At 41.8% G+C, this 26,151-nt stretch overlaps 1 protein-coding gene across 3 annotated transcripts in view; it reads left to right on the forward strand.

Moving 5' to 3' along the window:
• The window catches only part of INTS9 (integrator complex subunit 9), a 256,971-nt gene that overhangs the window by 94,716 nt on the left and 136,104 nt on the right, over positions 1-26,151 (forward strand). For all 3 annotated transcript variants that reach the window (XM_033938099.1, XM_033938100.1, XM_033938101.1), the window contains 3 exons: positions 13,063-13,125; positions 23,745-23,884; positions 24,720-24,806. In XM_033938099.1, the coding sequence (XP_033793990.1) occupies positions 13,063-13,125; positions 23,745-23,884; positions 24,720-24,806 (290 nt within the window). The remainder of the gene's footprint in view (positions 1-13,062; positions 13,126-23,744; positions 23,885-24,719; positions 24,807-26,151) is intronic.

The following is a 26,151-nucleotide window of genomic DNA, read 5'->3' on the forward strand; positions in this document are numbered from 1 at the left end:
ATGTGGCTGAAACACAGCCATTGTTTAGTCCTTTTTTATGTCTTTGTCACTATACTAAAGATTTCTTTTTTACCACTTTTTTATGTATTTATTCATTCGTTCAATTTTTTAGCCCATCCTCCCAAAGGAGCTCACAGTCTAGCTAATGTACTTCCAGAAGAAATGGGAAAAATAGTACTCACGCCAATACCTAAATCACAAAATTCAGATATCTCCACCCCCTCAAACTACAGACCCATTGCTGGCATACCCATACTCACCAAACTCCTAGAAACCCATGTAAGCAAACAACTTGCAACACATATTGAACACCACTCATGCTTACATCCTTCCCAATTTGGATTCAAACCACCACACAGAACTTCTAACCCTGACCTCAAAAATCAGACAATTACTATGCATAGGCCAGCAAGCAGTTCTTCTCCAATTCGACATCTCCGCTGCCTTCAACTTAGTAGATCACAGCCTTCTCCTAACAAAGCTTTCTGAAATAAGAGTGACAGATACCATTTTAAATTGGTTTAAAGATTTTCTCATAAAAAGAAAATACCTCGTCAAAAAGGATGACACCTTCTCCCACAACTGGAATGCCTTATGTGGAATACCCCAGGACTCTCCACTCTCCTCGATATTATTCAATCTATTTATGAGCTCACTTGGTGATATTAAATTGAACAATAAGTGCATACTGTCATACACAGATGACATCCTTCTCATCATTCCAACAACTAGCAACCAATGTGATACAGCCTAAAAAAATCTCAGACAACATAGATAAAATACAAATGTGGGCAACAAACAATAAACTAAAACTAAATACATCAAAAACCAAAATTCTTTGTTTTCACACCCCACAACAGATGGCTCTGACAAACATTACTCTCCAAGCAGGTAACACCCTTACAGTAGACAAATCCTCCAAAGTTCTAGACTGTATTTTAGACTCTACGTTATCAATGGAGCCACAAATCTCCAGTCTCTGGAGGAAAGCATTCTTCACTATGAGACAACTTAGACGCATCAGACCATACTTCCACCAACGACACTTTGCCCTGCTCATGCAGATGATGATCCGTCCTCAACTACATTACTACAACTCCATCTACATGGGTGTCAACATCACCTTTACAGCTCCTACAAAGCACAGTAATAAGACTCATAGACTGCAAAAATACGACTTAATCTCTAACTACCTCAAACAACTTCACTGGTTACCCGTCTCATTTCAAATAAAATTAAAAACTTCTTGCATCATGCACCATATACATAACGGAAGCTCCACGGCACCACTAATTTACCTATTCTCATCTGCATGGTCTGCTTCACCCAGGATGCAGTTGAATCTCCCCACAACAAGAAAACCTCAAGTATAAACACGTATTTCACTAAATGTTCACATTCTCTGGTATAAAAACTTGGAACGACCTCCCAACAATCATCAGATTGGAGAATAAATGCACCACGTTTCGCAAGAAACTAAAGACCTTTCTTTTCGACCCCACAAATACTACCAGTGACTAAACTCAACATCCATCAACACCCACAGACTTAAACACAACAGACCCCAGAGAAATAGGCGCACCAACCCTCTTCATCCTAATATCACTATGGAACCAAGTACTCAGCTGACCACTAGTTAATGACTGCAACATCTTTCTTCAAACCTTCTTAACTCTCTTGTTGCATATATTCTCTCCTTAATGTTCATTCAGTGTACCTCCGGCAGCTCCACTGAGTTGTACAATCCACCTTTTTAATGGCATATTACGACAATCTCCACCTCAAAGAATCCCAAAGGTCTTGATGTATCTCTAGTGCTTTCTGCACTGTAATGAATATCTGTACTGGTATTCTAATGCATATCTAAACCTCCAACTGTACTGTAAGTTGCCTTGATCCTCTGTAGGCATAGTGTGACTCATAAATTCCAGATTCAATGTGTTTGGCACATTTGCACTTGGATTTCTGTTGGGATGTCTGCAAGGTTTGTTCTCTTTTTATATGCTTTTCACTAATTTGGAACTATAACTATTAGTGCATTGGTGGGTACAGCAATCCATAAGACCTTTGATACTGTATCACCAAATGATTTCAATCAATGCTGAAATCCCACCAGCCTTCACATGGAAGCAGAGCTATGATTGGGTCCATCTCATTCCTCAGGTTCAGTTGCAATGTCAAACTGAAGTCTGAGGAATCCTAATGTATTCCTAATAGATCTGAGGGATCTTCTCAAGAATTTTTAGGCTTCCCTTCACACCTGTCTCTTCCACAAGCTAGGAGCAAATATCTTCCAAAGGAGTTCTCCTGCACAGAGTTTGTGCAGAGGATAATTAAGATTGTTCTATCTGATGTGGAAGTTAAGGGTAAGCCCAGGGCACTTTTACTTGGCCTTTGCAAATACCTTGATGCCCTGAAGAGCTGGTGGTTCTGCTGGTCCACCAATTTCTACAGGAAAAATCCCCCCACTATTTATTGTTGGGAAGAAGGCACTCATGACTCATCATGTCCATAAAGCTTCATTTGGTTCTTCCTTACGTTATCCACATCATAAGGGTTGTCTCCCTATTGTAGATTTTGGTATCACCTGACCAGACAGCTCTTCAGGAATATCTTTACAAAAATGTTAAAAAGAACCAGCCCAAGAATCATACCTTGTAATGCACCACTGGTAGCATTCTTTTCCTCAGAGTGAGCTCATTTTACTACTCATGACTCATAACATAGAACGAAATCTATTCCTTCCAGAGAAAGGAAAATGGTAAAACCAGAGTGCATATTTTGAGGTTGAGGGGTGGTAGATTCAAGAGTAATGTTAGGAAATTCTTCTTTACAGAGAGGGTGGTTGATGGTGGAGAAGAAAATGGTGACAGAGTTCAAACAAGCTTGGGATGAACACAGAGGATCTCTAATCAGAAAATAATGGGCATATAATGAAAGAACTAAGGGCTAGAGTCACTAAACCTTCCAATTGTGTACCGATGATCGCAAAACCAGTTTTGCGATTGTTCCCCAGCCCAATTCACTAACCTCCTGGCCGATCTGCGCATGCAAATAAGGGGAAACGGCATGCAAAGTAGGAAGGATGTGATTAAACAGAAGAAGGAACACCGATTGGGCTGGCTGATCCGAAGTGAAGTGACTGCTGAAGACCAGTCGCTTCACTTCCTAATCGCCTCTCCTGCCCTATAACCACCCCCCCCCCCCTCACGTGCCGATTCCCACCACCACCTATGGCAGGAAGGATGCCAATCAGGGACTTCCTTAGGTACTCACTAAGGAAGTCCCTGATTGGCTGAGGCGCCTCAGGCCCCTCCCAAGGGAAGAGCCCGAGGCGCCAGAGCCAATCAGGGCCATAGGCCTCTCCCCATGCATCACATGATGCACCGGGGCGGGACCTAAGACCTTAGAATCATCACGGGAGGTATTGGAACAGGAGGGATTGAGCACCCCTCCTCATTTAATGGTACAGGGAGTGGGGATGGGGTGTCTGGGTGGCAGGAGGGAGTCGGCATCCCTCCTGCCGTTTGTTTGTTTTTGGGGGGGAAGTCAGGAGTGGGACTGATGGCAGAAGGGAGTGAGAACCCTCCTTCTGTAATTTTAAAGGGTGGCAGCGGGGCACTTTTTTGGGGGGGTTTGGGGAGGGAGGGAGACGGTGCACTTTTCGGGAGAGGATGGGGGTTTAAAAAAAATTTTTTTTAAATCGGGCTGATATTTTGCGTGTGTAAAACATGCAAAATATCTGCTTGATTTAAAAAAAAAAAAATTGTAAAGCCGGCAGAATCCCTGACAGCAGTGACAGGAGGATGCTTCTCCTGTCACTACTGTCAGGGCTTTGCCCCGACTCAATCGATTTTGAGACGGCGTTTGCATGCAAATGATTAGCACCTCTATGCAAGTCATTTTCATGCAAACAAGATAGTTAATCCCCTGCCCGGCCACAGATCGGATCACCCACGAATCGGATCCATGGGCTTAGTGAATCTAGCCCTAAGGCCAGTACTGGGCAGGCTTGCATGGCCTGTATCCTGTATATGAACATTCAGTTGAGGATGGTCTGGGGAGGGTTTCAATGGCTGGGATGGAGTGAGCTTTGATAGAGACTGCAGTAGATAGAACCTAAGCACACTACTGGGCAAGGCTCTGGATTTCTGGCCCAGAAATATCTAAGTAAAAGGACCATTTAAACTAAATAATTATATTGTAGAGCATGTATGGTTAGGCAGACTGGATGAACCACTCGGGTCTTTATCTGCTGTCATTTACTATGTTACTATTCTCTGTCACCTTCCACTCAACTGCTTCCTAGCCTAGTCAGTCACTTTATGGTTCATACTGAAGGCACTCAGTTTATTTATTGGCTTTGCTAAAATTTAAATGTACCACATCTAGTGCTCTCCCCTAATCAAGCTCTCTGGTCACTCAGTCAAAGAAATTAATCAGATTTGTCCGCAGGGCCAGATCAAGGGATTGTGGTGCCCTGAGTCAGTTTTTTCTTTGGTGCCCCCTCCCCCAGCCACAGTGCCAGTGACACCCACTCTGGCACTCCCCCATCTTCTCGGCATTTCCCACATCGACTTCCATTGAGCCAGTCAGCTCATTTGCATAATCCTGGCTCATCCCAGATATCTTGGGAGCAACAGTGACGGGGAGCAATAACGTATAAACATGATGGCAGATAAAGGCCAAATGGCCCATCTAGTCTGCCCATCCGCAGTAACCATTATCTCTTTCTCTCTCTGAGAGATCCCACATGCCTATCCCAGGCCCTTTTAAATTCAGACACAGTCTCTGTCTCCACCACCTCTTCTGGGAGACTGTTCCATTCATCTACCACCCTTTCTGCAAAAAAGTATTTCCTTAGATTACTCCGGAGCCTATCACCTCTTCATCCTATGCCCTCATTGCAGAGTTTCCTTTCAAATGAAAGAGACTTGACTCATGCACATTTACATTGCATAGGTATTTAAATGTTTCTATCATATCTCCCCTCTCCTGTCTTTCCTCCAAAGTATACAGATTGAGATCTTTAAGTCTATCCCCATAAGCCTTATGATGAAGACCACATACCAGCCCCATCCTTTTTATATCTTTTTAAATATGTGGCCTTCAAAATTGTACACAATATTCTAAAGGAGGTCTCACCAAAGTCTTATACAGGGACAACAGTAGGATCAATCCCCACTCATTCTTGTCCTGGTGGCTACCTTCTTCAAGATGCTGCCTTTTATGGAGTTCAAGCTTCCCATATAAAAGAAAAAAAAGCCCTTTCGACACCATTGATCATGCCCTCCTCAGTAGACTCAAATCTGGCACTGCTCTGCAATGGTTCTTTTCCTATCTTCACAATCGAAAATACAGGGTTAGTTTCAACTATTCTATCTCCTCTACGATTGCTCAAACTTACGGAGTCCCCCACGGCTCAATCCTCTCTGTCCTTCTTTTCTTTTTTTTGAAAATATGTTTATTAAAGGATCAAGCATACGAGAAAATACAAATTGTGACCATACAAGAAAGACATCATATACAACAATCAAGGGTGCAGGTAAAAATAACAAACGTCAATACATCCACGACATATCCTCCCCCATGCAGATCCAATTTTTTTTTTAATGAAACCCCCCTCCAGCCCCTCCCCCCCCACCCTCCCTGTGCACCCATGATCTCTAACCAGCCCTAAAAGGAACTCCAATAATCCAAATAGGTCTTAGATTTCCAGCTCACAGCCCCCCGGCGGTGCTGCCGCTCCCACCCAGCCATCAGAGACATATTAGCCCGCCACTGTTGCACCGTTGGCCGCGTAGTACCAATCCAGTGGTGAAGAATTAGTTTCTTTGTGATTCCTAAGGCCACTAAAAGAAAGCGCCTTCCAGATTCGCTAACACCCGCTTCCACCAGGGGACCTGTGACACCCAACAACAACGTCTTATAAGACCAGTCTATAGATAATCCTATAACTTTCTCCAGCTCTTGAAGCACAAAAATCCACAGGGGCCCTACATGTGAACACTCCAAAAAGTGATGTACCAAGGTGTCCCGACGGGCCGGGCAGCGGGGGCAGCAGTCATCAGGCCATAGCCCCATCTTTCGTCCCTTACATCTCGTTAAATAAGATTGGTGCAGAATCTGTAGATGTACTTCCCGCAAACTCACATTAGGGGAGGCAGAGGCACATTCCTGAAAACACAGAACTAATTCATCAGCAGTGACCTGCTCACCCAAAGCAGAGGTCCAATCCGTTGCCATGGCATCAAGAAACTTATCAGACCGCCGTTCCCTCCCCACTTTATACCACTCCGAGAGCGTGTTACATTCAGATGGGGCTGACAAAAACTGTTGATCCAAGGAAGTAAAGGTGGGCAAGCTGCCCTCCGGTGAGCGGAGCACCAAACAATAACTACGCATCTGCAAGTACGCAAACACAGACCCTGCTGTCCAACCCCAGCGGTCCCGGCATGCCAGAAAAGAGGGAACCGAGCCCGACCCCACTTCAGCAACCTGCCCCACAAAACGACACCCAGACGTCCGAACTGAGGCAAAAAAAGCATGTAACGAACCAGCAGGAAACTTAGGGTTACCCACCAATTCCGTAAAAGGCAAAGGACCTACTGCACCCCCCAAGGGCCACCAGCACCAGGCCATTCGTAAGGGCTCTCTGTCCTTCTTTTCAACATCTTCTTGACCCCTTTACTTACCTTAGCTCAGGGGTAGGGAACTCTGGTCCTCGAGACCTGTATTCCAGTCGGGTTTTCAGGATTTCCCCAATGAATATGCATTGAAAGCAGTGCATGCAAATAGATCTCATGCATATTCATTGGGGAAATCCTGAAAACCAGACTGGAATACAGCTCTCGAGGACCGGAGTTCCCTACCCCTGCCTTAGCTCAATCTATAGGCTTTACTATTATTACATATGCTGATGACATCCAATTACTCCACCTGCTAAATTCTACATCCTCCGAAGAAATAAGTTAATTTCAAAATCAGTTCTTGGCTCCAACAAAATAAACTTGCTCTAAACATTTCTTAAACTGTAGGTGTCCTTTTCCCGACCTTTACTACTGAACACCTGTACGCTCTCATCAGCATTGATGCCTCTCCAATTCAAATAGACAGCAAAGTCAAACTTCTCAGTGTTATCCTCAACAAAGATCTTATTTTCCATCAGCAAATTAGCGATTCAACACAGAAATGCTTTCACAAACTAAGGCTTATCTGCTCCATTTTTTTTCCTTTCTTGATACTCCTTCTATCAATATACTGATTCACTCCCTTGTCATTTTGACCCTGGACTACTGTAACGCCTTCTACTAAGGCATAATTCAGAAGGAAATCCATCAGTTCAACTTCTACAAAATACTGCTGTTAAACTTATTTACCATGCAATAAAAGATGATCACGTCACTCCACTCCTTTGCAAGGCACACTGGTTACCCGTCACATACCGCCTCATCTACAAATTATTGCTTCTTGCCTTCAAAACAATAAATTCCCATCAACCAGTTTTCCTGTATGTATCTTGTAGGGACCTCCGATCTAGCAAAACCTGCTCACTATTCCTCCGATATGAGAGCTCTTCTATGACACTACCTGCAAATCCATTTTTTCTGTTACTGCTTCCACTTTGTGGAATGCCCTTCCTACTGATATTTTACTAGAAAACTCATTGGACAAATTTAAAATCAAACTCAAAATCTTTCTTTTTAAAGATGCCTATACTCTTTAATCCCTGTCCTATTTGACAACTCTTCTCTTCTTCATTGCAGAACTCTTGGACATCAAAACGCTTCTCTTGAAGCGATCCCTTCCCAAATGTATTTCCTCCTCCCACTTACCTCCTTTTTGTTTTAGTTTTATTTCGATATATTTAATTACCTCCCTCTCCCCATTTCCCTTATGTTTCATGCACGTCAATGCTTAAACGCCTCCCTCCTTTTAACCTAAATATGATTTTTACTTTTTAATTATATTTTATTGTTAACCGTTTAGATACTTGTTTGATAAACGATATATCAAAAATAAAGAAACTTGGAAACCATTTTGAAGAAGGCTCTGCACTTCCGAAAACTATTGAAAACATCTTTGTTTGTAAGATTTTTGGGAAATTAATGAGTAAGTCACAAATTTTGTAATTCGCTGATTTGTATAGTCTCTTGCTTATGTAAACCGCATCGACCTGGAAGGTCTTGCAGTCTATCATTGATATCGTTGGTGATACAGTCTAATGGCATAAGCGAGCAGCTTAAGATTTTTGCACTTTCAGTAACCCCAACCCTGAAGAAGTATGAAACACATCGGAGGGGCACTGGTGCAGCAACGGCTTTGACTAAGCTAAGTTTTTGAAATGAAATATATGAAGAATATGAAGTGAAATAATAGTTATGTAATTAAAGGATGAAACAGTATTTATGAAATCAGTAGTATGAAAGATAAAATATAGTTATTCATATTTAAAGCACTCAAATCATTTATTAAACTATGGCATGAATGAACTTAATAAGATTACACACCGATGAAAAGGGGAACTTTGTGAGGAGTGCTGCCACACCGGGTTACTTGATCTTATTGATCTATCTATTCGGGTGGTATTCTGAAGATCTCTGGTGTGCATAAAAGCTCATTCATGATAGCTTAATATACATCAGTGCTAATTTAAGTAGAATGTAAACTATCTTTCTCCTCCCTCATGTGTACCATCTTTCCCCCTCTGTCCAAAATTTCCCCCTCACTGTCACATTAAGGGGAAAGTTATCAACCTGGGCTATCATTAAGATGGGTTATTTTACCACAAGTCATGCTATTTTAGCACAGGATTCCATTTTATGTAATGAGACCTTGTGCTAAAACAGCAAGACTTTTAAAATAACCGGTCTTTAACAGGAACCCATGCTGATGATGAACATGCTAAAGAAGAAAAGGTGGGTTTTTTTGTTTGTTTTCTCTCACTATTGTAAGGATGTGCCTCACAATGCACCCGAGGTCCTGGGTTCAATATCCTCAGAGGTTCAGCGGGAAGTGAGATTAATGACAATGATAGCCAAGAGTGGGTGCATAAAATATATTGTATAGAAAAGGCTTAATATAACATCCCCATTGAAGGGGATTTGGGATGGGGCATAATCATGCTTACAGTCGGTAGTGGTAGCGATTAAACACTGGATGGACTGTAACAGGTTGAAGCTAAGCAGGCAGAAGACACAAGTATTGTGTGTTACGAGAACCCTGGGTGCTAATGTTCCGGAGACAGTTAAGTTGCTGGGGAAGAGAGTATTGGTGAGGCGTGAGATGAAGTATCTCGGTGTGCCTAAAAACCCTCTTCTTGCTTGTCAGCAGCAGCAATTCTCACATGCTGCATACCTAAGGTGACCATACGTCCCATTTTGAATGGGACAGTCCCGTTTTCGGACCGACGGTCCCGTTGTCCCAATCCACCACTTCGGGACACCGAAATGTCCCGTTTTCAGGGATAGCGTCCCAAAGCTGTGCGCGGGGACACCAGGACGGGCAATCACCTTCCCTCCCTGCCGCGCCGATTCAAACAATTTTGACGTCGGAGAGGAAGTTCCAGGCCAGCCAATCACTGCCTGGCTGGCCCAAACTTCCTCTCTGACATCAAAATTGACGTCGGGAAGAATGCAAGAAGCACGGCAGGGAGGCAGACTGGCAGGCAGCGGCGGTACATGGATGGACGGGCGGGCGGGAGGGTTTGAATCTGCGGGGGGGGGGGGTTGAATCAGGCACTGGATGGAGGGAAGGAGGTAGGCAGGCTGGCTTCGGGGGAGGGACAAAGGCAAGGGAACACATAGGAAGGAGGCACTGGGGGCACTAGGGACACAGGACAGAGGCACTGGGGACATTATAGACATGGGAAGGAGGCACTGGGGGCACTAAGGACATAGGAAGGAAGGAGGGAGGGAATAGAAAGGGACAATTGTTGGTCCTGAGTGCAGAAAGAAAGAAATGAAAGAAAGGATACACAGTCCGAAGGAAACACAACCAGAGACTCATGAAATCACCAGACAGCAAAGGTGGGAAAAATGATTTTATTTTCAATTTAGTGATCAAAACGTGTCAGTTTTGAGAATTTATATCTGCTGTCTATATTTTGCACTATATTTATCTATTTTTCTATAGTTACTGAGGTGACATTGCATATTTTAAAGTCATTTGCCTTGACATCTTTGAAAACCCCAAAATATAAATGATAATTAACATTTTCTCTGCGTATAGTGTGCTTTGTAGTTTTTTTTAATTTTAAGGTTACCATTATGAATTAATATGAAGATATTATGTGTACGTGAAAAAATGAATGGAAGAAATTGGGGGCGGGGCTAGGGCAGGATTGGGGCGAGGCTAGGGCATGATTGGGGGCGGGGCTGACAATAGATGTCCCATTTTGATGGAAAAAATAAATGGTCACGTTATGCATACCACTAACCCAGAAGCTGCCTCTGACGTGGAGAAACAGGAAATTGCTGGGGGGGGAGGGGAATGCAGCTGAGGGGATACTTCTGGGTTAGCAATAAGCAGCCTATGAGAATCACCACTGGCCTGCCATTGACCCATTGAAGAGTGCGCCGTGGGAGCCCAGCCTATTTCTCTACAACTGACGGAAACCTGGCCAAATAGTAGAAAATCATCAAAACCATCCTGATGCCCAAAAGTTACTGATAGAATTATGTGGAAGAGGTCACTGGGGGGGTAGAATGGTAGAAAGATGAAATGGAAAAATTTGATTTCAAAGGCCGATGTGTGGAAGGGATGGACAAAGGCAGGAAGAAAGAGAAGCAATGGCAAATAAACAGCACACCTTAAAAAGAATTAGGAGAGAATCAAAAGCAGAAAAGAGACTGTGACTAACATACAGGCAGTCCGTGGGTTAAGAATGAGTTCCGTTTTTTAAAACTGTTCTGAAGTTGAATTTGCATGTAATTCAGATCCTGTACAGTACACAGTCTATAAAAACATTAAACATTAAAGAAACAGTCCTCAAAATAAAGTAGTGTAGTTAGTTCAAACAGAAAGAAAAGATAGGTTTACACTTTTGTTCTTTCTGTCCCACTGTTCCCTCTCCACCATCACATCCAACATTTCTCCCTCTCATCTCTCTCTTCCCCATGCATTTGTACTTCACACCTCTCCCACCACCATGTGCAATATTTCTCTCCCTCCTTATGCCCAACAATTCACTGCTTTCTTCATTTCTCCTTGTGCACCATCTCTTTCCCTCTCACTCATACACCCATGCCCAATAATTCTCCCTTTCTATTCCCTCAGCATCTCTTTCCCTCACTCCCTCCATTGTTCCATCCGATGTCCCAAATTCATGCTCTCTCCATCCTTCCTTCCATTCTTTGTTCAAAGTTTGTGCTCTCTGCCTTCCTCCTGTATCCCTGCTTCTCCCTTCCTGGGCCAACGTACCCCCTCTTCCTCCCTTCCTGTCACAATGCAACCTGACTCCCAACGTACTCCTTGTCATCCTTTCCTCCATTCTGCATCCCAAATTCATGCCTCTCTCTGACCCTCGGTTGTTTACCTCTGCTGGCCGGCTGCCTCCTCCCAGCTGCACTTCTCTTGGCTAAGCCACAACCACTGTTCCTATACGCGGCCCACGACTTACCCAGAAGCATTCCCTCTGATGTCAGAGGGAAGGCTTCTGGGTCAGTTGTGGGCTGTGTGTAGGAGCCACTGCTCATGGTTTGCGAAGAGAAATGCGGCTGGGAGGAGGCAGCTGGCCAGTGGAGGTAAACACCTGTGGGAGGGAGGGAGGGAGGCACAAATTTGGGACACAGAGCAGAGGACAGGATGATGAGGGCGCTTTGGGACACAGAAGGTTGGAGGAGGGTCGTGTTTGGGCAGGAAGGGAGAGGCAGGACCCCAGCTGGTAAGTACGAATCCGACGTAAGTCAGACATTCTTAACCCGGGGGCTGCCTGTAATTGGAAAAATAAATGCCAACCAAACAAAGGTAGAAAGTATATTATTTCTAATTTATTAATTGGAATATGTCAGCTTTGGAAAATGTGCATCTGTGATGTATTTTACACAATACAAGAGAAAATTCATTTTTGTTTGTTTCTTCAATGTTGAACTGCATGCAGTGATGACTTGGGGGTTTCAGTAATATTTTTGTTTGTATATTTTTATTTTTAATTTATAGCGCCTTGTTCTGTATTTGATGAGGTATAACATTCTACTAGTGTTTCCAGTTTAGTTTTTTAAAGGATAACCATATGGCTCCAGAAAAAGGAGGACGGATTGAGATATCCGAGTTTTACTTCCATTGAAAACAATGGAAGTAAGGAGAATAGATAGGCATCTGGGTTTTATTTCTATTGAAAGCAATGGAAGTAAAATCTGGATGTCTCAATCCATCCTCCTTTTTCTGGAGCCATCTGGTAACCCTAGTCATCGAACATTTTGATTTGTAATTTGTAGTCACTTTGTAGCCATATTCTTTGTATATGTGACCAAGTTGAGATATTCAGCTGATGTCTTTCTGTGTAGATCAGTGGTTCCCAAACCTGTCCTGAAGGACCCCCAGGCCAGTCGGGTTTTCAAAATAGCCCTAATGAATATGCATGGAGCAGATCTGCATTCCTGGCATCTCCATTATATGCAAATCTCTGTCATGCCAGGACAGGTTTGGGAACCACTGGTGTAGAGAATCCCATTTCCTCTTTTCCCAATAAGAGGGGTGTTTAGCATTCGAGGAACTGGTGTGATATTTGCAATGCTGGTTTTTATATATATACACTCTGTGGCAGGTAACAGTGGCCATGGCTGTTGGGGAGTGGCTACCATAAGGGCTATGGAGGCTGAGCCATGGATAGTAACTTGGCCCCTGGCACTTTTTTCATAGAAAACATTGGCTAAGGGGGAAGAATGTTTAAAGAACCAATAAAAACGATTTATAATAGGAAACCTGTAGTTAATTTAAGAGATTCTTTTTATCATCATACATTCATGCTATAATTATAATTTTTCATAATAAATGATAATTTGATGGGGGAAAAGGAAGAACCCAAGATAACCTGTTGTTTTTTTTCTTTGTTTATTTCAGGAGCTAAAGGAATGTGCTGGTCATGTGTTTGTGGACTCAGTACCTGAATTTTGTTTACCTGAAGTAAGTTGTGGGAGAAAATAAATGTGACCTGCTGAACAAAAAGGTACCAAAAGTGGAGTTACAAATAACAGAGAGAGAGAGAGAGGCTATAAAAGTCTGGAGGCCAACTTTTATTTTTGAAAGTTTTGTGTATTATAGGGTCAGCCTAAAAACTGCAGGTATGTAAAGTGGGATCTGTGATTTCTAGGGCTAATTTCTTTTTTATTGATAAGCATTTCTCATTTTTTTAAAGACATAATTAGATTATACCTGAGGCTGAAATTTTGCAGGATTATGCAATTAATATCCCTTTATCTTGCAGTATAAATAAGTCACACTTATTTTTGGTACCTTTTGGTCAGCAGGTCACAAATGTTATTTAGAGGTATGGAGGTTTTTTTGGTGGGGGGAGGAGGTTGTAGTGATGGCAAGTAAATGGTGATATACAATTATTATACCAAATACATAATGATTCTTGAGTTTTTTTGGCACATTGCATCATTGAAGCATGGTAACTAAAAATAAAAAAAAGATGGAGGAAAAAACTAAAGTGAATGAATATATGTGAAGTCAGAAAGGAAAATCACTATAAAGAGAAGGAATCAAAAAGAATCTGAAGAGAGAGGTTATCCTGATTCAATGATGCAATGTACCAATAAAACTCAAGAATCATAATACTACTGGCCAATATACATTTTGGTGCCTCAAATGTTAGACCTGTTTCTGGTTATATCTGACCTGCTGATTCCAAAAATGGCACCAGTTTTCTCCTATCAGCTCTAGATTTTGAGATACAAAGCAAGTGCCATATACCACTCTTCACTCTGCTCGCCCATTTAAAAATCTGGATACTTTAATGTAGTGTTTAAATTAATATCTTTTAAGCATGAAGGAAACATATTAAAAATGAAAAGTGTACAACATGAAAATCTACTTATTTCATACAAAAGCACAAGTTTATGATACAAACTTTCCAGTCGTTCGACACATAAGCTCCTTTTGTAAGACTTCCAAGAGTGGAATCTGCCAGAACAATTCTGCATAAGATTCCAACAATAGTCTGCCATCATGTGTGCATCCCATCTTTCTTGGTATCTGGCTTCCATTGTTTTTATGTCTTGGTGAAGTCTTTCACCTTGCTTTTCACTTAAGTCACCAAGGTTCTCTGGAAAGTGATCTAAGTGACTGTGCAGATAATAGACTTTAACACTCATGTTACAGCCAAGCCTGTTGAAATGAAAGAGCATATCCTCTACTAATTGTGTGTAGTTGTCCGCCTTCTTGTTGCCAAGAAAGTTTTTTTCGCAACAAGAACAAATGAAGACCAGGCACATGATTCAATTTCATTCATTGATGCTATGAAATGTGGGTCATTTATAAGTTGTCTGATTTGTGGACCATCAATGTGGAAAGTGATTAGGAAAAAGCAGACATGTTAAACAAATACTTCTGTTCTGTACTCACAGAATAAAAGTATGGAGAAAGACCTCAGTTGACTGACAAAGGTATATATGGGCATGGTGTAGATATCACCATTGTTAAAGGCACGGTGAGTTTTGAGAATCCAGCCCTGAATCCTTCAAACAAAAAAGATATAACCATAAAATAATTTCCAAGAATATCATCTCATTCCTTAAAACACCCAGAGAAAACCTATTGCACTACAAGGACAAGAAAACAACAGAAAGGACCCCTAGGTAATGACATACGATCCAGAGCTGGAAAAACTAAGAAAATGTATAAGAGATCTACAACTACTACTCCAAGAAGATGAATTACTAAAAAAAATATTTCCAGCTCCATCAGCCTCCTAACTGAAACAGAAACTGGTAAGAAGCAAACTCCCTACACAAACCCATAAAAAAGAGAATGACATGCATCCTTGTGGTGAGGCAAGCTGCAAACTATGCAAGCACATCTGAAAGGATCCCATGGTCACTCATATGGGAAAAACATTCAACATTAGGGGATCCTTCATATGCTCATCTTCCAATGTGGTATATATCATTCAATGCAAAAAGTCATATCGTATCAAAACTACAAAAAAGTCGTATCGTATTAAAAACTACAATTCCAACCAGGATGTCACCTCCATTGGACAGCACTTTGGAAAAACTGACCACTGCCCCAATGATTTTATGGTGAAAATTCTAAAAGGAAGTTTTAAGACAATCCAAGAATGTAAGACTCTTGAAATCAAAATGATAAAATATTTTGATACTCACCGGACAGGACTCAACAAAGACCTTGGCTTTCTTTCCCACTACAAAGAAATTCAGACTGCTTTGTCACCTCTTTGTCTCCAACTACCATTGAAAAGCTTTCATGTTTCCCTTATATTTATACTGATTTTGCCAACATTTTGCTTATTTCTGATCTGAGGAAGAATGGGGTTACCTTTGAGAACTAGCAAAAACCAAAACAAATACTGCAGGCTATGTACAAGATGCAGGCACTATTTATTATAACATAAATGAAACCTACAACCTTATTACCGACCAAGGGACCCAACACGGTCCGTGTTTCGGACAACACACCTTCCTCAGGGGTCCTGATAAACATAAATATTAATTGATACTTAAAATTCCAACTTAATGGATCTAAATGGTGTGGGATAATGATCATATGTGTTATACAAAAATATAATAAACAAGTTACATAGTGAACAAGTGACAATGTGTTATAAAGTGATCATAGAGCTACAATATATGTGTGAAATATATGTGTGTGATACAATGTCCTTATATTATGCTATGATGTGATATTACAAACCTGTGAGGGTAAAAAAGGAAGAAAGCCATGCAAGCCATAATGTGATATGAAAAAAGTAAAAAATAAAGAATAAAGAATGGTGATAAAACAATCAAGAAGAAAGTATGAGACATGCTAATTTATATCCAAAACTGGATTAAGGTGACCAGAAAGAAAGTATGGGACATGCTGATATTTATTCAAAAACTAAAACTGTATATATAGAATAAGAAGGTGACACAGTGACCAAAAGGTGGGAGAAAAGGAATGTGGAAAGTGGGTAAAAAGATAACAAATGAAAAGAACGTACCATGATGGATAAGGTCTAGACAAACAGCAATAAAAAGTGCAAACTAATATATAAAAACATAAGATCAAATTAGCATCACCTGAATGTACATAAACCAATAAGAATAATACAGCAGAATTAATAATTTATAAACATCATATTCCAAAATATAAAAACATCTAAAATTACGTTAGTGTTTTATTTCAAATAGGTATCTAAAATGCAAAATTATTAAAATTATTAAAAAGTCTATGGCAGGGGTGCCCAACGCGTCGATCGCGATCGACCGGTAGCTCAGGAAGGCAACGCGAGTCGATCGCAGAGCCCATCCCGGGCTCTGTGATAGACTCGTGTTGCTGTCCCGATCTACCGGGCCTATCAGCCTTCCTCTCCACGACGTCAAAGACGCAGACGGCCGGGCATTAGGCTGTTTTTGTCATTTCGGCGGGGGGGGGGGGGGGCGTGGCGGCGGCAACAGCAACAACATGAAAAAGAAATCATCTTGGCCCGGGTCGGTGTCATACTCCGGAACTTCTACCTCTTCCAGCAGCCCTCTCCCTTCTACCTGCTTCCGGCCACACCCCCTGCTCCGCGGCTCTCTTCGGCAACTCAGCAGCCGCGATCGACACAAGCTTCTGACGTCGGGGCCTACCCTCTGCGAGTCCCGTTTGTTTCAACTTCCTTTTTCCACAAAGGCGGGACTCGTAGAGGGAAGGCCTCGATGTCGGCAGCTTGTCTTGATCACCGCTGCTGACGAGTTGCTTAAGAGAGCTGCGGAGCAGGGGGGTTTTGCCAGGTGCAGGTAGAAGGGATAGGGCCAGATGCAGGACTCGTGGGTGAGGGAGCAGAAGAGAGAGAGAAAGAGAGAGGGGAGGGAAACAAAAGGAAATATTTCATACTGGGCTGGGCCGGAGTGGAGGGAGGGTGGAAAGATTCTGGCTACAGGGTGCATTAACAAAGGAAAAGGGGGGAAAGCTGAAAATGGAGATAGTGACACAAAGAAGAGAAAGAGTAAGCTGGACCTACTGAATAAGGATAGAGATACAGAGGGGACATGAAGAGGAGGTGAAATAGAGACATAGAAGTAATGCTGAAAAAGTGTGTGTGGGGGGGAGATAAAGACATTGAAAGGGCAAATGGTGAACATGGGATAAAGACAAGGACAGAGATAAATGAAGATTCTGAAAAAGTGGTAAGATAGGGATATAGGTGAGATGGACACAAAGAAGGGTGATGCTGGAAAATAGGTGGAATGGTAATTCTGACAGAACAGAAGGGAAATGCTGGATCAAGGAGAGATGGGGCTCAGACTGGATGGAATGAGGAGAAATGCCTTGTTGGCCCGGAACTTCCTCTCCTACGTCAGAATTGACGTCAGGGAGCGGAATGCTGGTCAGCGCGACGCTTCTGCAGGGAAAGCTTGGGACGGCGGTGGCTTGGGGGCTGTTCCTCAATGGCGGTGGCAGCAAACCGAGTGGCTTGGGGGAGGGCACGGAGAAAGAAAGAAAGAAAGAAAGAAAGGGGGCAGACAGGGAGACAGAAAGAAGGGGGAACAGGGAGACAGAAAGAAAAAGTTGGGGGAGAGAATGAGGTCTGGAGGAGAGGAAACATACAGGAGGCTGAAAGAAAGGAAGAAAGATTGGATGCACAGTCAGAAGAAGAAAGTGCAACCAGAGACTCATGAAATCACCAAACAGCAAAGGTAGGAAAAATGATTTTATTTTCAATTTAGTGATCAAAATGTGTCGGTTTTGAGAATTTATATCTGCTGTCTATATTTTGCACTATGGCTCCCTTTTACTAAACCGCAATAGCGTTTTTTAGCGCAGGGAGCCTATGAGCATTGAGAGCAGCACGAGGCATTCAGCATAACTCCCTGTGCTAAAACCTACTATTGTGGTTTAGTAAAAAGGGAAGGGGTGTATTTGTCTATTTTTGTATTTTGTTACTGAGGTGACATTGCATAGAGTCATCTGCCGTGACCTCTTTGAAAAAACCCGGAATATGAATAATTAACATTTTCTCTGCCTTTCAGTGTGCTTTGAGTTTTTTTTTAATTTTATTGTTGGTAGATCATTTTGATTTAGTCATTATAAAAGTAGCTCGCAAGCCCATAAAGTATGGGCACCCCTGGTCTATGGCAATATGAATAGATAAAGATACACAAGAACCTCATATATAAAATGAGTGTCTTGATAAGACAATATTTTAAAAACTTGCACAAAAAATATATATTTAAAAACCTAAGAGAATCAGAATTAAAATATATATATAGTGGTTTAAAATCAAATCTCCTTATAGTGGTTTTAAATTCATGGTGAGCGATGTAACCGGAAAGTCGCACAACGTTGGTGATAAAATAAATAAACTGAGGTGCAACTATGCAGGCTTCCTGGGTTATACTAAAATAATGGGTTTAATGTCGCACTTATTCACAGAAGCAGTGATGAAAACTACAGGGCTATGTCTATACATCATTGGCAGAATAATTTACTGGCAAAATAATTTAATCCACCTGTGTTAAAACATTTACAGTATGGGGCTATGCTGCCGTGTCCAATCTATTAAAACTTTACCACTATACATAAAAGTATAGGAAAGTACAGCCTCAACCAATCGATTACGGCGTATCACAATGTTTTAAAAACAAACTTTATGGACTTACCAAGTGCCTGTACAAGTTTAATACTAAATGTGAATGTGCGTTACAATCACGATGAAAAAGACTCCAAGTATGCTCCAAGTGTAGAAAAAGATCCGGTCTGAAACGTGGGCAAACGCAATTGGCTAATAGGCATATACCGAATGACGTCAACAAGGCTATCATCAGTAGCCGATCAGTTTTTTAATATCTACATCCACCTCTTTGTCCAGCTTTTTGTTTGCGTTGGAGGCATGTAGATGACACCTGTGTGTACATAGGTTCTCTTCAAGCTGATCCATAACACTTCCTCCATTCCCCAGGACTCGTGTATTTCAGCTGCTTTAATATTGTTTTTCACATATAGCCTCACCCTCTGCCCTTTTGGCCTTCTCTATCCTTTCTGAAAAGGTTATAGCCCAGTATAGGTACATCTCACTCATGGGAATCATTGAAGGGCAGAGTGTGGTGCAGTTGTTACTGCTCCTTGTGACTCTGGGCAAGTCACTTAATTCCCCCCCCCCCATTGCCCCAGGTACATTAGATAGATTGTGAGCCCGCCAGGACAGACAGGGAAAAATGATTGTGTACCTGAATAAATTCATTTAAACTGTTCTGAGCTCCCCTGGGAGAAAGGTATAGAAAATTGAATAAATAAATAAAAACCAAGTCAGCCTCTAAAATCATGCCTCAGATCCTGAACATTATTAGCTAAACTATGAGCACTTATCACTTTATGTCTGCCGTGCTATGTTCTGCCATTGTATGCTCACCATGCTATGTCTCGCCATATCATGTTTTGTCATTTTATGTTTTACCATGTTTTGTTAACTATGTCTTGCCATCTCTATCGGTTGACTTACTATTTTCTACCATACAATGTCTGAGAGTGTTATGCAGGGGTTATAACTACAACCTCGGCACCCTGTGGTTGTGGATTCAAGCCCACATCGTCCCCTATTACCCTGAGCGGGCCAACTGGTCCCCCATTGCCCCAGGTACATTAGATAGATTGTGAGCCCACCAGGACAGATAGGAAAAAATGTCTGAGTACCTGAATAAATTCATATAAACCATTCTGGGAGAAATGTATAGAAAATTGAATAAATAAATTTGTACTTATTGCTTTACAGCAACATTTTACTGGTATATTCTGTATGTTTCTCCTACTCTCCTCTTCCCTTTTGTTGATGATGGTGTTAGCATTACTTTCTCTATTGCATTTGGGGGGGGGCAATCTTTTGATTCCACCTGCTTCCTTTGTCACCCCCATACTCTAGTTTAAATGCCTAGTAACATGGAGGGGCATAATCAAAACATACGTCTAAGTCCGATTTGGGCATATGGCGCTAGATGCCCAAAGTCGGCAGTGGGAAAATGCCCATTTTCAAAAAATACGTCTAGAATATATTTTTTTCAAAAATCATCTATCTGAACGTCCAGGCTATTGTTCGTCCAGACCACCAGGACATCTGTCTTTATACCACATTTTCAACCAAAATTCTGTCCAAGTCCCAAACACCCAAAACAAGACCGTTTGGATGTGGGAGGGGCCAATCTTGTAATGGACTGGCCACCCAGATATGGCAACAGAGCAGTGGGGCACCTTACAGGGCACTAGAAACATAGAAAATGATGGCAAAAAAGGGCCACAGCCCATCAAGTCTGCCCACTCTAATGACCCACCCCCCCTAATTTCTTCCATGAAGAGATCCCACATGCTTATCCCATTTTTTCTTAAAATCTGGCACACTGCTGGCCTCGATTACCTGCAGTGGAAGATCATTCCAATGATCAACCACCCTTTCGGTGAAGAAACACTTCCTGGTGTCACCATGGAGTTTTCCACCCCTGATTTTCAATGGATGCCCTCTTGTTGCCGTGGGTCCTTTAAGAAAAAAGATATCTTCTTCCACCTCGATACGGCCCGTGACATATTTGAATGTCTCAATCATGTCCCCCCTCTCTCTGCACTCCTCGAGTGAGTATAGCTGCAACTTACCCAGCCGTTCCTCATACGGGAGATCCTTGAATCCCGAGACCATCCTGGTGGCCATTCGCTGAACCGACTCAACTCTCAGCACATCTTTTTGGTAATGTGGCCTCCAGAATTGTACACAATATTCCAGAAGAGGTCTCACCATGGATCTGTACAACGGCATTATGACTTCGGGTTTTCGGCTGACGAAACTTCTACGGATACAACCCATCATTTGTCTAGCCTTTGATGAAGCTTTCTCCACTTGATTGGCAGTCTTCATGTCATCACTAATGATTACCCCCAAGTCTCGTTCTGCTGTAGTCCTTGCTAAGGTCTCACCATTTAGGGTATAAGATCTGCATGGATTTCTGCTGCCAAGGTGCATGACCTTACACTTTTTGGCATTGAAACTTAGTTGCCAAGTCATGGACCAATGTTCCAGTAAGAGTAGGTCCTGCATCATACTGTCTGGCACTGCGCTTTTGCTTATTATGTTGCATAGTTTGGCGTCATCAACGAATAATGTAATTTTACCTCGAAGTCCCTGAGCCAGGTCCCTTACGAAGATGTTAAATAGGATCAGGCCCAAGACCGAGCCCTGTGGCACTCCACTGATCACCTCCGACGTTTCGGAGAGGGTATCGTTCACCACCACCCTCTGAAGTCTACCTCTAAGCCAGTCTTTAACTCATGCAGTTAATGTTTCACCTAATCCCATCGAACTCATCTTGCTCAATAACCTGCAGTGTGGGATGCTATCAAAAGCTTTACTGAAGTCCAAGAACACGACGTCCAGCGACTTCACAAAAGGGTGAACTGTGAACTTCACAGAAGGGTGCCAGATAAATATCTCACCAGAACTCCCGTATAGGTTATGGTGAGCCCCCCAAAACCCCACTATGCCTACCTGTCTACAACCCCAGTAGCCCTTATGGCTGTAGATGGCACCTATATGGCAGTAGAGTAGGGTTTTGGTGGGTGCACATTTTCCACCATAAATGTAGTGGTTAAAATGGCTTATGGACCTGGGACCTCCTCTCTGTGGTTCACTAGCCCACCCTCCAGGCTATTTAAGATACTACTAGGCTTTCCTATACCAGGTACTGATGTTCAGGAGACAGGTATGTACTTTTTTATTCTGATCTTTTTAGGGGTGTGAGGGGGGTCTGAACACTGGGGGAGTGTTAGGAGGTCTTTACTTTGTCTCTGCAGTGGTTATCTAGTCACTTTGTATATATTTTTGGCACTTATACCTGTTTTTACATCGTCCGTCTAATTCACAATGTTTAAGTTTCATCCAGGATGTCTAGTAAAACATTTGATTATCCCTGCAGGATGACTAAGTCTAGGTCAGCCCCCACCCTTCCCAAGGCCTTGTCTGTCAGGGATTTCACTCTGCCATGTTACTGATGACGTCATCAGTAATGCGGCAGAATTAAATCCCTGATGGATAAGTCCGAAGCAGCCTGTTTAGAATGCTGCCGGCCTGATGCCGCTTCAGTTGAAAGTAGGGCTTGATCATGGTCGGTGGGGAGGGAAGGATGGAGAGTCAGCAGGTGGTCAGCTGTGTGGTGAGGGTGGGGGGGTACTCAAGGGTTCTGCTGCACAAGGGATGGGAGGGAGGGAAGGATGGATAGAAGCTGGGCAAGGGTTCTGCTGCATTAGAGATGGGAGGGAGGGAAGGATAGAAGCTGCGCAAGGGTTATGCTGTAGGGAAGGAGGGATGGGAGGGAAGGATAGAAGCTGGGTAAACTTCTGCCCAGGGGGATGGGAGGGAGGGGAGGAAAGATGTTGCAGACGCGGGGCAGAGAAAGGAGAGGAAGAATTAGGGTGAAGGAGAGGGACGGAGAGATGATCATGTGCATACCCCAAAAATAAGACCTAGTGCCTTTTTTGGACCCCAAATGAATATGACACCGTCTTATTTTCAGGGAAACACGGTATGAAGCATTTCCTCTCTCTTAACACAGGTAGGCAGTACTTCAGAAAAGGCTACAGTCTGTATTGAGGACTTAATTGGGGTTTTGTAGATCAGGGAATCGTAATGATAGGATGACATTACAAAATTAGAGGAGCTACTACTGTCTATCTGTGCTTGATAAATTCTTGAAACTTTCTTAAAAACAACATTAAACAAGACAGTTAAAACATAACAAACTCTAGAATGTCATATTTAGAACAAAATCATTCTAAAAATATAAAGTAAGTCAAGCATGAAGATTTAGCCCCCCTTTAAATCAATAGTTCAACAACCTCACAAAAGATTTCACCTATATTCAATTTTATTGCTGCAGGGGTAGTACTGCTTGCCCTTAACTGGTCCTGGCTTTTCAACTGTTAATTCAAAGTTGCTTCTGTTTAAAAGCACTTAAGTATTATTCTATCTGGAGCCAGAATATTACTCTGTACTCAGCATAGACAAATACTAGTGTGGTAAAGAAATGTAGGATTTCTAATAGTCCTTTGTCCACCAACTATTCCTACTGCCTCAAGGCTTTTATAGCAGCTGGCCTTATAAATGGGCCCCAATAACTACCGTACTCCCATGTGAGCTATTAGACTTACATGGCTGACCCATCTTCCTCCAAATGCATCAGTCCATGCTATAATGCTGTCTTTGGGTAGACTGAGAGCACTGTAGAACCCTCCAATTGAAGGTTCTTAAGCAGTTCTACTTTTGCATCTGCTTAAAAATGGCCTTGGGCATTGATACTAAATATTAATTTTAATGTGCAATCTATTGAATGACTTTTATCTGGATAAGAATTCTCTATATACGCTAATATAATGCTGTTTGTTTCATTGAGCTTTTCTGATTCTGATAAATACGAGAGGATCACAGTGATAAAAGGATCTGACAAGCTAACACCTTTGACACGGTCTAGAAAATGTAAAGCTGTGTGAAATACTTGAGACATCTTTTTGAGTCAGCTTCAGCATTCGTGATAATTTTCTTGCTCTGTTTTGCTTGTTTCCAGACAGAGTTGATAGATCTGTCTACTGTAGATGTGATCCTCATATCTAACTACCACTGTATGATGGCCCTGCCTTACATCACAGAGCATACTGGATTCACTGGAACAGTGTATGCTACTGAACCAACTGTACAAATAGGCAGGTAAAAAAATAAAAACGACTTTTGTTTTTCTTTAATCTTTTGATGTAGCTTAGAATTTGTTCTTTCTGGAGCTGTGTAAGCAGACAGTAGAAGGGCAGTCTGATGTTGGTCACTGCTTGATAGTGTCTGCATTAAAAAGTGTACATGCTAAATACCATTTTCCATTGCTACTGCGTGAAAACTGATTGATTGTTAGAAACATAATTTTAGTTAGTCAATATAAACTGGATTTCAGAGAGCATTTCACTATATATTGTCAATACAAGGCGACTAATGATTTGAGCCATTCCTAAAATTATAATTTTTTCAAATTTCTGGAAGTAGTATCTGTTGAGCTCTTATCCTTGATTTAACATTACTGTAATAACATTTTTACATTTCTCTATTTTAAAAGAACTTGGAACATATCGTATTTAGCTGTTCTAATTAATTACATTATCAAAAAATTATCAAAAATTATAAAGATTTTATAAAGATTTGTGTTGTTTAACTATGATTTCATGCTGCAATTATTTTGCCCTGGAAAAAATATATATAGTCAACATGGAGGTAAATTTCCTGAGGTGCACTGAATCGTATGACTGGTTCCTGAAAGTTTTAAAAATGTCATGAAACACCACTCTGACAAGAAAGATGCCTTCTGCTGACTATTTATAACCCACATAAAAGAAGAACCACAGTTTAGGATTATATAGATGTGATTGGAATGTCCTGTGCATGACATTTCTTTACAAGATAAAGATATACTGGAAGTGCTGTCAGATGCTTCAGTGTGACTGGCTGGATGTTTTGTTTGATTTATCATTTTTAACAGCAGTCACTCTTCATTTTACAGGCTTCTCATGGAAGAGCTGGTGAATTTTATTGAACGAGTACCGAAGGCTCAATCTGCCTCCATGTGGAAGAACAAAGAAGTGCAGAGGTGATAAGTATTTAGCTGCAAAATAGAGAATAACATGGGGACAAATTTGTCCCCGTGCCCGCAGAAACCCAATTTCCCTGCGAGTTTTGTCCTTCCCCATTCCTGTAAGCTCTGCCTTAACAAGCCTCGAACACTTGTGATTTTAAAGTGTTTGAAGTTTGTGCAGATGAGGACAGAGCTTGCAGGAATGGGGCAGGGACAGGAAAAGAACTCGACAGGATGGGAAAACGAGTTCCCACGGGGACAGGGAAAGATTTGTCCCCGTGTCATTCTCTACTACAAAAGAACTTAATTTATATTTAAGCAGGATCCCCAATGTACATTTTAGTCATAAAAATTCAGAATTAAACTGCAATGCAGCACTCATGCAGAAGGAAAAGGGGAGTTGGAACTGTTATCCTGAGATTCGTTCTTCTAACAGTAGTATTACTTAATTAAATTTAGGTAAAGTAAGAGGGCATTGTGCTTTACCCAGTTTTGTTGAATTATATTTCATCCCTTCAGAGATGGTCATCGGATTATTTTAAAAATGACTTTTTCTGTAGGAAATAAATTTCTCTCCCAAACTTCTTACTTTTCAGTTAAAATCAATGTTCCATTAGAGTAATAGTCTATTTTTTTAAAACAAAATAAATGCTGTAGTGTGTGTGTGTGCTAATCATGTGGCCCAAAGCTTGAGGAATTTGAGTACTGGTCAGATTTTGAGTGCAGGGTAAAGTAAAGCAAGTATTAGAGTGGAACTAAGGCTATTTTTTAGTTTACCATGCCACTCATTTATACTTGAGTCACTTTGAAAATATTTGTTTTAATACTGAGAATCGGTAATTCTCAAATTTCAGGAGGCTGAAACCAGTTTTGCTCTCTCCCACAGAAGTTAGAAATCTTTGCAAACTAGTAATTTGCCTTTAGACAGTATATACAGGGTCATGGGGGGATGTATATAGGCTGCTGTTTTGGCAAGTGTGTGGTGCAGTGGTTGGATCTACAGCCTCAGCACCCTGGGGTTGTGGGTTCAAATCCCGTGCTGCTCCTTGTGACCCTGGGCAAGTCACTTAATCCTCCATAGCCCCAGGTACGTTAGATAGATTGTGAGCCCACCGGGACAGAGAGGGAAAAATGCTTGAGTACCTGATTGTAAAAACCGCTTTGATAACCTTGATAGGCGGTATATAAAATCCTAATAAACTTGAAACTTGACTCATTTTTTTCATCAGTGCCTTAAATTCTGGGAGAGAAGTTTACCAGGCCAGCATAGAAGGCAATAAATATTACTTTTCTCAACCAACTTATCAAAGAAGCTTAATCAATTTTCATAAATCAGTGGAAACCGGTCAGTATTAGCTTC

Source organism: Geotrypetes seraphini, chromosome 3, assembly GCF_902459505.1.
Source record: "Geotrypetes seraphini chromosome 3, aGeoSer1.1, whole genome shotgun sequence".
Classification (NCBI taxonomy): Eukaryota; Metazoa; Chordata; class Amphibia; order Gymnophiona; family Dermophiidae; genus Geotrypetes; species Geotrypetes seraphini.